The sequence below is a fragment of the Clupea harengus genome, chromosome 5 (assembly GCF_900700415.2).
Source record: "Clupea harengus chromosome 5, Ch_v2.0.2, whole genome shotgun sequence".
Taxonomy (NCBI): Eukaryota; Metazoa; Chordata; class Actinopteri; order Clupeiformes; family Clupeidae; genus Clupea; species Clupea harengus.
In genome coordinates, this window is record NC_045156.1 from 28,547,541 (window position 1) to 28,561,545 (window position 14,005).

A 14,005-nucleotide genomic window follows, 5' to 3' on the forward strand; every position below is an offset into this window, starting at 1 on the left:
TCGCGACAATCGACGGAAAATATATGCCTTGCATACCAGCGACCTGAGCATATAAAGCTTAATCTCGAGTTTGCATTGTGAAACTTCAGTGTGAGTAAAGTTAATTTAGTCTTTTCTCCTTGCAGTTGAGCTAACAGTCCTCACTGAGACGTCTGCCAGGCAGTCACTAATGATTATGCATTGCTAACACAGTCAATACCAAACTACTACAAGAGGACATAAGTGCCGCAAAGCCAAAGTAAGCTTCATTGATTTTCAAAGCAGCACAATTGCTCATCTTTAGGAAACAGCCTGTATTCATCGGAGGGACTTATCCATTGTGTGGCCTGTATTGATCCCAGACCTCATCAGGAACATCGCTCTCATCTTCAGGGTGCCCTGAAGAACGGCCACTTCCACAAAGAAAGAAAAGACACAAGGCTTTTGCATCGAAACATTGAACAGCCATTGAACATTTAGACATTGTATGAATGGGTCCCTCTACCTAACTCAGTGTCCTACATGAATCGAACTTTTGAAATGGGCCTCTGCTGTTCAGGGACGGCCAGGAGGAAATGATCTGTGCATAACCATGATTGTTTTGTTTGTGGATCCCCATGCTGTGTGCTCTCCCTATATGAACACATTATTCGGGGGGGGGGGGGAGTAAGAGGCGCTATCGTGCACAGGGAGATAACCAACATGGTATTACAGTGAGTGAAGGCAGAAGAAGGGCAATTTGGCCAATTTATACTCTACTCTTTGGGACGGCGAGGCTCTCAAAGGCTTTCAAGAGTTATGAAGAAGAACTATAAAGAGAATTCACAGTGTGTGGTCGAAATGCCTTTTTTTAGGCGATTACATCTGTAGATTGAACGGGTCATCCGGTTAACTCTATACACGCAGAGTCTTTACATTTAAAAAAAACATTCATTATACGTTTATCTAAAAGTGGGACTTGCGACCAAATGGATCACCAAACAAGACAAAAAAATCACAAGGAAAGAAATGTTTATTATAGAGAAATAGACACATTATTTAGCAATAGACATTTAGCAATTTGCCCACTGGAATCTCAGAATATTGAGCGAATCTGAACATCAACTTTATAAAAACATATCAGAAGGCAAAGGGAGAGGGAAAAAACATACTTATTTACAACCAACACACTGCACTGCAAGTCTGCACAACACAGTTCCAAATACTTCTGAAGCCCTCCACACCCCAAACTAGAACCAACTCCCATGGCTGCCTCCAAAACTCAAAAGGTGAACTGTGAGAGGGCAGAACCATCCCGTGCTGAGGGCCCAGGTTATAGGCCATCAGAGGAGACCAACCCCTCTATCCCCGGCCAAACCATCAGATCGGTGGGGAGAACCGCTCTCAGGCTTTGACCTCTGACCATCTGTTCTTTGTGCTGTGTTTGGAGATGACAGAGGAGTGTGTGTGTGTGTGTACACTGCAACATTTGGAATGAATTCAAGTCTTCCAGTCAGTCAGAAGAAGGTGTTCAGGAATAGACAGCTTCTGGATATGCCTGTTTAATGAATATTCAGCGTAATAGATATTTATTAAAGACAATATACAACAATGAAAATTAAAAAATAAGAAAATACTTAAAAGCAGTATTACAAACATTTTTTTGATTGATTATACTAGATATTGTTTCATGCAACTGGTTGACAAGAGTCCGTTCTCCAGGATGGACATCTTGTGGCAATACATGAGACGTATAAAATGTGCTAACATAAGACAAAGCCAGAGAAAAGGAAAACGAAACAATAGCCCTTAATTTCTGCGTCCCTTTCGTCATTAAAGGCCTGACTAATTAGACATATGAGCAAGGCAGGGGGTCTCAGAATCAGTCTGATAATAACGCTTTGATTACCTCTTCATCATCACAATCACAAAAATACAATTATTATAATTATTCATATTAATTTAGGTATGTTTTCAATAGATGCTGCAACATAGTCAGACACTTCCCACCAGTAAAGTGTAGGCTTGTTCTACCTGATCTGCACCCTCTCTTTATAGTTGAGACATTGTGCAGTAGCAGCAGAGTCCATCTCAGATGCAGTGGGCACCATAGACATATATATATATATATATATATATATATATATATATATATATATATATGTGTGTGTGTGTGTGTGTGTGTGTGTGTGTGTGTGTGTGTGTGTGTGTGTGTGTGTGTGTATATGTCTATGGTGGGCACAACTGCCTTGTACTCATTGTCAGTTCATTCAGGGCCAAAAATTAGACCACACACACACACAATAATGTCATGTATAGTATAATGATGCTAATTTTTCTGTTATGATGGAATCAGTTCCACATTATGCATCACAGCAAAAAAAAAATAAACCATTAACATATTTTAGGCAAATCTAACCTTTTTGAGCAAGAATTTGTTCATGTCCAATATTGTAACCAACAACTAACAAAGTGAAGTGAAGTTTTTTTTTTTAACACGTTTACCCTCACTCGTTCTTTTAAGTTGATCAGCTAATGACTGGTTCTTGCCCCTTCTCTCTACACGAGTCTTGACAAAGAAATAGTACTGCCTGTCAGGATGAAAGCATGGCTACTGATTCATCCACACCCTCTCACATGGATAAAAATAAAACCAGCCCCCCCCCCCCCCCCCCCCTCCCAATGCTACCCCACCCACCCACACACAAACAAACAGAAAAAGAGGTAATCTCTCTCGACATAAAAACCGATCCATTGCCACTACTGAAGTCAAGAACGTGGACATCTCCCACAACCCCCCACAACCCCCACAACCCCCCACCCTCCCGCCGCTCCCTCCATCTACTCCTCTCCGTCGACCGCAGGCTCCTTCTCCTCTGGTGCGGCGGCCTTGTTTGGCGAGCCCTCCTCCTCTCTCGGCTCGTCCTCCCTCTTCTTCTCCTCTACCACCACCTCCTCCTCCTCCTCCTCCTCCTCCTCCAGGCCCAGCTCCTCGAAGGATGAGCCGCTGCCCACGGAGGCGTCGGACCCGCGCTCGCTGTGTTCGGCCCGGTCCCCCTGCTCCCCCTGCTCCTCCTGCGCCTCCTGCTCCTCCTCTGGGATGGTGGAGGGGGCCAGTGAAGTCTCCCTGCTCTCGGTTGGGACGGCGCGGCTGCCATAGCTGCTCTCACTGTTGGAGTCACCACCTGAAAGCATCAGAGGAGAGGGGGCGGGAGAGGTGTGCTAACAGCGTTTAAGGCAAACTTTGGCATTTTTCATCCTAGGCCCTATTTATTTAGTGGTTATCGTTTTTTTTACGGTTGCTGGTTTTAAAATCTAAAATCCCGAAGGTTCCCTTTAACATCAGCAAAGCTCAGAGGATTGCATCCTTCAGAGTTGAGAGCTAAAGTTACTGCTAATCACTAGTCAAGTCACAAGCATGAGAAAATCAGAAATGGCAGCAATTTCTGCCAAAACGTCACAGATATTAGGTCAGAGTTCTTAAATCTCCTCCATGGTACCTCAAGACTACCTGAGTTGATCCTACTACTCAGCTTTACCCCCTGAAGACACCTATTTAATTTAATCACACATATACATGACGCACAGAAGTAAAAATTCATATAGCATATACTTTCAACAATGATCTGAAACCAATGGCATGTGATTTATACAGAAAAACATTTAGAAAGATCTATTCCCCACCTATTCTTCCTGTCTTTCTCAAGTCTTCATTAACCTTTGGCTGTAGTAATTACCGAGTGACTTAATTAGCAAGCACCTGATAGTCCTCATATGAATATGAGCCCAACAGTGTTACAAAATTACCCCCATGCGAGACAGTATAATTGGGGGAATCTCTGCTGCTTCTTGGCACGCTAGCCAGGTGAGCAGCATAATTGCTCCATAAAAAAAACTTCCATCCATTCCAAGTCCCTGGAGACTCCCACAACCATGTGCCAAATACACTCAGCACTTCATACCCACTGAGGGGGACTCAAGCCCAGCACGGAGAGTCCCAATCACATGATCACTGCTGGTACAGAGGGACTGTTGGTTGCATATGCTGTCCATGTGAACAGCAAACCTACCACAGGAAAACACCACGTCCCCATCCCAAAAATAAATAAAAATAAAAACAAAAAACTCAGTGCCATTTGTTCTCTCTCCCTAATCATGAGCCATGGAGGCGTGAGTTTGTGTGCCTATCCCACGACCTCCCCACATCCTTCTTCAACCTCATGCCAGCTGATCTGTTGGGTCTCAGGACATCAGGTCCCTATTCAGCTGCTCAAAGCTTCTGGTGGCTATTGAGAGTGGCTGAAGAAAGGGCCCAGTAAGACCTTCAGAGGGCTCACGAGGGGTCACGAGGGGCCCAGACACACACTGGTAAACTCCCATAACAGGGCTGAAACACGGCCGCCCAACCCAGGCATTTAGAACAACGACTAGATGAAAGAGCAAACCAGCTCCTACGGAATCCATCATAATCCTTCAGGGAGCAAGTCAGTTTGTCACTTCGGTTTAAATTTTCTTATAATCATTTTCACAAAATGTTCATTTGCACTCAGAACCTTGACTGGGATATCATTTCAGCCCAGTAAACATATCATCTTTCAAAGATATGCGAATCCTGATTATTTGATAAATGTCCAGATTCCTCTCGGTCAAACGAGAAAAGATTAGGTGTGTAGAAAACTCACAGTCGAGCACAATCAGATGTGATGCGGTACTTCAGCTTTGTGGACTGAAAAGATCTATTGTGTGTGTGTGTGTGTGTGTGTGTGTGTGTGTGTGTGTGTGTGACAGAGAGACAATATGTGAGTGTGTGCTGAGTGTTGAACGAGTCTTGGTGACAGCTAATAATCCATCATTTTGTTGGATTGACTCATGCTGGGGTTTTAAGGGGTGAAATTCATGTTAATGGATTACTTCAACAACTGTGTGCTGATTATTCATGGTTCACACAACGTCCTTATACACGGCTGCCAAGCGCAGCTCCTAATTTCCCTCCACTTTACATAACAAAACTAAGAGTCTAACGACTCGGCTACAGGACTCAGAGCTATTGGCTAGAGCCAAATACAAATACTGGTCCTTTTATGACTTCCACGCATTGCAATATGCCTCAAACTCGCAATACACACGAAATGAAAATACTAAATTCATATGCTGCATAATTGCTTTAACCTTCATATAAACTTAACATCACTGACGGACCATCTTGGGAGACAATCAAACTAAATGTTTTAAAAGGGATTTTCCTGTCCCGACAGCTGTGGTATGTACGGTAGGTTTCTGTAAGCCTCACTGAATTCAATTTCATTTCATTTTATTCATGTACATAGCAGCATTAACATTAACAACTGACTAACAACGGAGCCCAAGGCCTGAGCCCACCAGAGCAAGGACACAAGCGGCGTTGGCAAGGAAGAACTATGTTTTAACGGGAAGAAACCTTGAGCAGAGCTTAGCTAAATAAAGACAGGCGTCTGCTTGAGCCCAGCCAGGGGAGGGAGGAGAAGTAGAGAGAATAAGAAGCAAGCCGATACATTCATACATACAGTCTGTCAGTCAAGAGCAAACATATTCACACACATTCAGGATATATACGCCAACTGCCAGTGCTTAAAGATGGGCGAGACTGTGGCCAGCATTCAATATATCGGTCCTACCCAACAACAACACGGTGGGTGTAGTTTGCTCAATAGGTTACTAACGGACTTCCTTCTGTGGCCAATTAAGTCTGTACCTCCTCGTCTGGGAGTGACAAAGCCATGTCTTCAAAGACCTCTCTGGACATGTCACAAATGATCTGCCCACGGCTGGCCCTCTAGCTGGTTAGCACGGCTGGTACAAACCTTTCAATAGAACACTGAAACAGACAGAGTTTCAATGGACGAGGTGGTGAGTGTGCCTGCCAGCAGCTCATTGGACATAGGAGTTAGACTTCCTCCTGGACTCCGGGTACAACGATGTGAGGATAATGTACTTAAGTCTCTTGAAATGAGTTAGACACAGAGTGAGAGAAAAAAAGAAATATACAAAAACCTCAATGACCTCATCAGAGACAAATCATCCGTGAAGTGGATGCAAGCTTCTATCTCTCTCTCTCTCTCTCTCTCTCTCTCTCTCTCACTCACTCACTCTCTCCCTCTCCTTTTATTTATTTAGGTCTTTGTACAATCTCCCATCTTCCGCCTCGTGCGGACAAAGCTGTCCACTGTCAATGACACTTCAAAGTTCTCTTCTTTAACATATTTTATAATATATTTTATTTGTGCCTGAGGAGCGGATGTTTTGCTCATTGCTATAAAAAAAGCAGAGCTATTTTTCTCTCTTTAGTATGTAATGATGACACTTCTCTGGACCGATGGCCAAGATGCGGTTGTGTCACTGACACCAATAACCAGGCAAGTCGACGTGTTTACCAACCAAAGGTTTCAAATGGTCTCTGGGAAAAGCAATAACCTTTAGATCCTATCCTACACCAAACGCCGCTGACCCTCTCAACTTCCTGTCTGTATCATTTTGGCAGAGGAGGTATGACGGCACCTACCGCGCCTCTCGCTGCAAATTAGCAGTGGCATCTCAATTACGCCCGGCTTCTGGAGTCATTGTGCATAAATGGAGGCACTGAAAATAGGCGGGCAAATACGTGAGACCTTTTCAAAAGTGATTAGCACGAGGGAGACATAGCTGCGCACCGCTCTCACCTCCACCACCACAACACCTCTAAATGTCATTCAGGCAGAGCCAACAGCAGAGCAGCAGGAGAATGAACTTCTCCATAAGAGCGGCAAACAGACGGCAACGGGCGAAAGGCAGCAATAGGGGTAAACTCAATCATATTAACACAAGATCATTAGAAGAGCTAGCGTTTCAAACAATCAAGATCTTTTATCTGAAAATAAGTTCACACACACACACACACACACACACACACACACACACACACACACACACACACACACACACACACACACACACACACACACACACACACACACACACACACACACACACACACACACACACACACACACACACCACCATACCAAATGTTCTAGTTTTAAATGTGGCTTATCAGCCTTTATTTCCTTGCAAGTTAGTGCTTATCTGTTTTCATTTGCTTATGCCATGAGCAGTTCAATAAAGCACACGATCACACTATATACGTACAAACATTACAGATTTGAGGTCAATCTCTGAAGCCGGAACGGAACATATTTCCTTCCTTAGAACACTTTCAGACATGTTGGGCCACACAAGGAAGAGAGAAGAGAGGAGAAGAGAGGAGAAGAGAGGTGTAACCAATACATTATTCTTTTAATTAAACAACTGACCTACAAGGCAAGTGGATGAGATTAAGAGTGTATGAGTTGTATGAGTATGCTAGAGGTGGAGGAGGCTGGAGGCGGACTAGGCTGCCTGCCACAAAAGGTTGGTGTGAGAAATGTAGATTTAGGCTGATGGACAACAGAAACAGGTTCATTACCAAACAATATAGTTGGCCTCTGTTGGATGTTCAGACATCTGTTTAGTTTTTTGGTGACAGAAGCAGATGTTCAGTAAGCATTCATCTTGCACATTCATTCATTACCAAGTCTATTTCCATTGGCTTTCACCTTCACGAAAGGGCCGCTAATAAGATCCCTGATGCATTAAATCACTCCAATGGGAACCCGAACCTGCTCTTACATTACTAGGCAGCACGGTTTTGCGAGATGTCATATTGTTACCGCTGCATTTGATGAATATGGCCCAGAGTGTTTTGGAAAGGGCATCAATCATTGATGGTTGTGCATGGGCATTGAGTTTGGGGGTGTGAGAGGCAGAGGAGCTGGGGGGGGGGGGGGGGTGGACGGACGACTGGCCCAGACCCATCCTTCTCTGCTCTGGGCACGGGGCCCCCTGATCCTTGATCCTGAGGACCAGACACCCCTGAACCCTGGGGACCAGACACCCCCTGACCCTGGGGACCAGACGCTCCCCAACTTGGTTATCACCTCACCACCATCTCCCACCACAGACGGGGAGATGTAAACACTCATTCATTTTCACATCCAAGAGTGTTATATGAGGGTCAGATGAGAGCGACACACACACACACACACACACACACACACACACACACACACACACACACACACACACAGCTTATTCAGGACACAGGGACCCACCCCCTTCTCCTCTTCCCCCAGATCTAATTATTAGCTTTTGCTCTCAACAGTTCTGAGCTTGCCCTCCCGCCCGCCCGCATGAGGACTTCCACGGGTTATTTATGGCCCTCAACAACACCCTGGGATCCCAGCTCTCCTCTCCTCCAGCCAGGCCAGCCTCCATGGTACACGCGCGCCGCTCACGACTTCCCCACAACCAGCAACTACCCCACCTTCTGGCTTCAGCACCAGCACCTTTCTGTCAGCGGTACAAAGCAGGTGCCCATCCCATGCCGTGTTTCCCCTTCCTCACCAGTGCCAGAAAACTGGCAAGTCCGGCGTAGAAGCGGGGAGTGGGCTCTGCCAACGTAATTGATCTATTGAGAGGAGATGGGGAGGAGGACCCCCGAGGAGAGGGCTTCTGACAAAAACTGGACTGCTTTCACCGCTGAGAAAAAGTGGAAATAAGTCATGACAAAGCTCCTAAATTGAGGCAGACTGTGCCTTGGAAAGTCTCTTAGATAACATTTGCCTGAATTAGCTGCTAAATTGGGCCCTGTGGGATTATTAGCCCAGAACCAAGGCGCTTGTTCTTAAAAAGCTGCTGGAGACGGCGGAGCCCAGCTCTAAGGCAGAGTGGTGGAGGTAATTAGAGGCTGCCAGTGACGGACAGAGCAGGTTGAGCTTTCTCAGGCGGGCTGGCTGCCCAGAGATGAAACGACGGCAGGAGACGAGATCATGAGAGAAGAACGCCAATCCTCTTCAACGTCTGCGTCTTGGCGCTAACAAACAGCCAGGCAGCTGCAGATACGGACACGGCCGTGCCGACCTGGACACAGCAGACGGGATCTGGCCGGCCACTAAATGCGCAGGGGTTTATCATCTGGGATCGGCCCCGTGGAGTAATGATGCCTCACTCCACACATCACACACTGAGCCTCTAATGAGCTGGGGTCATTATCAGAACTGAGCAATCACAAGTTTGTCTGGGCTGTGTGTGTGTGTGTGTGTCTGTGTGTGAGAGTGAGAGAGAGACAGAGAGACAGAGAGACAGACCTGTGTATGTGTGTGTGTGTTTGTGTTTGTGTATGTGTGTGTGTTTGTGTGTGTTGTTTGTTTTTTTTGGGGGGGGGGTGGGGGCTGTTTACATTTGAAAATCATCTTGGTCTCACTTTAATGAAGTGTGGCTTCATCCGCATAACTGAATTAGAGGGAACGTTCCAGCTCGCACGTCTACCCCGCCAACACCTTGACATCTACAGAATGTTTTCACCCCTGCCGCTGACCTTGGTTATTCTGAGTCACTCACAACTAATTGCCATGTAATTACACTGGAGGGTGCAGCTTGATAGTTATGTAATTATGCCCTGATTAAGAATAAATAGACGGAGATCTGATTAAACTGCTACCCTGCTGGCTGCTGTTCAATCTTTTCTCCGGGCCCACACACACTGTACTTCACACACACGGCTGGGATTCCACTTCATTCTCCTCCAGAGCCACAAAAGGCACATATTTAACTTGTGCTCAAGTGAGTTTGACTACAAGGCATTAATATGAACAAGATATTCATATAAAACTGCATAAGAGAGTTGTTTCAGTGTGCTGAGATGAGCTGTTGACTTCCAGTAGTTGTTTACATTTACATTTACATTTAGTCATTTAGCAGACGCTTTTGTCCAAAGCGACGTACAAGGGAGAGAACAATCAAGCTAAGAGCAATAAAAAAGCATGGTGTAACAATAAATACTACTTTACATGAGAATTAGAAAAACAACAACCTAGAAAAGAGGAAAAAGAGGTGCAGGAATGTAACTGCTGAAGTGCAAGTTAAGCGCTAGTCAGGTGCCAGTTAGGAGGGGAGGTGCTCTCTGAAGAGTTGGGTCTTCAAAAGCTTCTTGAAGGTAGAGAGGGACGCCCCTGCTCTGGTAGTACTAGGCAGTTCGTTCCACCAACGTGGAACTACAAATGAAAATAGTCTGTTTGTTAGTTTATTTGGCTGACCGTCCATCCCCCATAGGAAGGCCTGAGGGGGAAAGACATTTCCTGAGAGGAAAGACATTCCCCCCTTCACTGGTCCATTGAAATGTCCCTCCACCTCTCCTTATCTGCTGTGTGCGTGTTGCACCTCCTTCACTTAATAGAAAACAATTAGCTCTGCTTCAGTCTGCAGGACTCAATCAAGTCTGGTTGATGCATGGAGGTTTGACTTACTGGATCAACAAGACAACTGCAGATAAAATAGGCAGCATTCATCACAGCATAATGAATTGTAATTTTTTAGAAATGAGTGTCTGTGTGTGTGTGTGTGTGTGTGTGTGTGTGTGTGTGTGTGTGTGTGTGTGTGTGTGTGTGTGTGTGTGTGTGTGTGTGTGTGTGTGTGTGTGTGTGTGTGTGTGTGTGTGTGTGTGTGTGTGTGTGTGTGTGTGTGTGTGCGTGCGTGCGTGCGTGCGTGCGTGCGTGCGTGCGTGCGTGCGTGCGTGCGTGCGTGCGTGCGTGCGTGCGTGCGTGCGTGCGGGCGGGCGGGGCGGGCGGGCGGGCGGGCGGGCGGGCGGGCGGGCGTGTGCGCGCGCGCGCGTGTGTGTGTGTGTGTGTGTGTGTGTGTGTGAAAGATTAACTAAGCCATCGAAGAAGAGAAACAACGGCAACATTGCATGGCGGACACCATCGTCATGATTTAACATTTCAGTCGATATCAGTGGACAGCATCCATGTCACGGAAACAGTGTTTATTTGCAACATTTCTGCCTGCCTCACAACACAGGCACGTCAAAGATGTTACCACCTAGACAGATATACAAATGTGTGTAAAAGCAAAGTAGCCTATGTCCTGAGAAAATGTTTTGATTGAACGTATAAACCGACACAGAATCTGTGATAAATAAAACGGAATTTGGTAAAAAAAAAAAAATGTAATACAGAGCCTAGGAGCCGTGCCGTGTTCCTGAGCAATCTCCCAAATGGTTCGGCCGGAGTCACAGCCCACACCTGTCAGAAGCGGCTGGCCAGCCGGCTGTGATTGATCGGACTCTAATTAAGAGAGCGCTGTGGTGGGCAGCTCCAGGAGAAGGCTCCGTGGGCTTAACCGCTGTCCCACTGGAGTGATGGCTGGGCCAGACTCTGCAGTGGACTACACACACACACACACACGCACACACACACACGCCCAGTCAACCATCAATCTCTCAAGCCAGTCGTTTCGCACCCCCGACCGCCTGAGCCGCACATAAATCTGAGTTCAGGAACACGCGCACACACACACACACACACACACACACACACACACACACACACACACACACACACACACACACACACACACACACACTCTGAGTTCAGGAACACGCATGGTGAAAGGGCGGCGTTTGGATCGAACGGCTCCCATTCACACGAAGAAGCACAAACAGTGCTGCTGACCCCATACAGTGCTTTATTGTGCGTATAGTTTTGACACGCATAAAATAGTCCACAAATCTGATATATGACGTGTAGAGGCTGAAATAACACAGGCCTGGGCAGGGCATGAACACAGCACTGTTGACCTGAGATGGGAGGTGAGCGACCGCTCCATGTTTGAGCCGAGAAGGGCTGGAGGAGTGAGCTGAACAGGGCTGACCTGTGACCTGTGAGGGGTGACCTGTGAGTGAAGTGACGTGGAGTGGAGTGGAGTGGCATACTGCATGTGGTCACGAAGCCCTTGGCCCTCTCGACACTTCACCATGAACCCTGATTCACAGCGCGTGGGACCGTTACCCACACAGACAGCAGTGTCATTAAGCAAAACTAATCCAAATGAATAGTAGAATGCCACTATATTCTGACTCCAGCCAGTTGGCTAATGCCCAGGATGGATGTAAGCTGGTGCTTTTCCCCGAGTCAATAAGCCCAAAGGACATACAGTACATTGCCACAGCTTGCCACAGCTTGTACACAAACCCAAACTATCCAAGAAAACAAAACAGTACTGATCTTTTGGGCACAAACGGTGAGCAAGCAGAGGCAGAGTGAGTCAGGTATGCCAAGGTTATTTGTGTACTGTGCAACATGATTGTCAGAAAATCGTGTTGATGTGATGCAATCTGCTGAACATAAGACTGACGGAACTTGGGCCCAAACTAATATCTTAGTGTCTTAGTGTTGCATAAATACAAATAAATATACTGCTTCTTTGCAAATCAAAAAAAAAACATTCGCAAAACATTCATTGTTGTAACTGTCATTCTTAACTTGCTTCCATTCAGGCCATTATGGAAATAAGCATTACAGTTCAGTGGCAATTCTCTACCTCTGAAAGCTTGTGATCTACAATTCTTCTAGCTTGATAAGCGGCCTCATAAATGTACGGCTGTGCCACGAGATTATATTTCCTGTGACTGAAAAAAATGGTCTACCTGAATGGTCTACCTTTTTCAGTCTTTACATGAGTTGATTTTCTGCTTTTGAATGAATCATCTCCATCTAATTGACCTCCATTGGATTTGGTTCAGGAGCATTTGACTCCATTACTAAAGGTGGTCAATAATACCAGAGTGCTCTCAGAAGCTGATTAATAGATCTCATCATAAATAACGAGATCTCCTTCATCCCCCCCACCTGGAGCCAGGCCAACACAGGCTGAAGCCCAGGGCAGCTCTCTGACAGAGATAAGCAGAGGCGCTGTGGCAGTGAGGGTGGCTGGCTGCCTCCTATGCCCGGGCTGCAGACACTGATAAACAGCCGCCGGAAACCCTGACACCGATTACACGCAGGACTCATGAACCGCACTACATGTCTGTCAGCAACACACTAGGCACTGGGAACAGAGAGGACTCATGAACCACACTACATCTCTGTCAGCAACACACAGGGCACTGGGAACAGAGAGGACTCATGAACCAGACTACCTCTCTGTCACCAACACACTGGGCACTGGGAACAGAGAGGAACAGAGAGGACTCATGAACCAGACTACCTCTCTGTCACCAACACACTGGGCACTGGGAACAGAGAGGACTCATGAACCACACTACATCTCTGTCAGCAACACACTGGGCACTGGGAACAGAGAGGACTCATGAACCAGACTACATCTCTGTCAGCAACACACAGGGCACTGGGAACAGAGAGGACTCATGAACCAGACTACCTCTCTGTCACCAACACACTGGGCACTGGGAACAGAGAGGACTCATGAACCAGACTACCTCTCTGTCACCAACACACTGGGCACTGGGAACAGAGAGGAACAGAGAGGACTCATGAACCAGACTACATCTCTGTCAGCAACACACAGGGCACTGGGAACAGAGAGGACTCATGAACCACACTACATCTCTGTCAGCAACACACAGGGCACTGGGAACAGAGAGGACTCATGAACCAGACTACCTCTCTGTCAGCAACACACTGGGCACTGGGAACAGAGAGGACTCATGAACCAGACTACCTCTCTGTCACCAACACACTGGGCACTGGGAACAGAGAGGAACAGAGAGGACTCATGAACCAGACTACCTCTCTGTCACCAACACACTGGGCACTGGGAACAGAGAGGACTCATGAGCCAGACTACCTCTCTGTCACCAACACACTGGGCACTGGGAACAGAGAGGACTCATGAACCAGACTACCTCTCTGTCACCAACACACTGGGCACTGGGAACAGAGAGGAACAGAGAGGACTCATGAACCAGACTACCTCTCTGTCACCAACACACTGGGCACTGGGAACAGAGAGGAGTGTTTTGTGTTCCAGCCCGTACAAATGTTAACTGTTTGTCATGGGACTCTTGTCACAGGCATACCAAGCAGCGTGCCAGAACTCTTCACCTCTGTTGTGCCGCTGTCAGAAGCCGGCCGCGTCCATGAGTCAGTCTAGAGATCCCAGCTCATCTCCTGGCCCCCCGACACCCACGACACCCTTCCTC

At 46.7% G+C, this 14,005-nt stretch overlaps 1 protein-coding gene across 1 annotated transcript in view; it reads right to left on the reverse strand.

Annotated features, from left to right (window-relative positions):
• Positions 1 to 2,687: 2,687 nt before the first annotated feature.
• The window catches only part of tex264a (testis expressed 264, ER-phagy receptor a), a 72,773-nt gene continuing 61,455 nt past the window's right edge, over positions 2,688 to 14,005 (reverse strand). Inside the window, exon 4 of the mRNA XM_012833118.3 lies at positions 2,688 to 3,143. Within this exon, the coding sequence (XP_012688572.2) occupies positions 2,800 to 3,143 (344 nt within the window). The 3' untranslated portion in view covers positions 2,688 to 2,799. The remainder of the gene's footprint in view (positions 3,144 to 14,005) is intronic.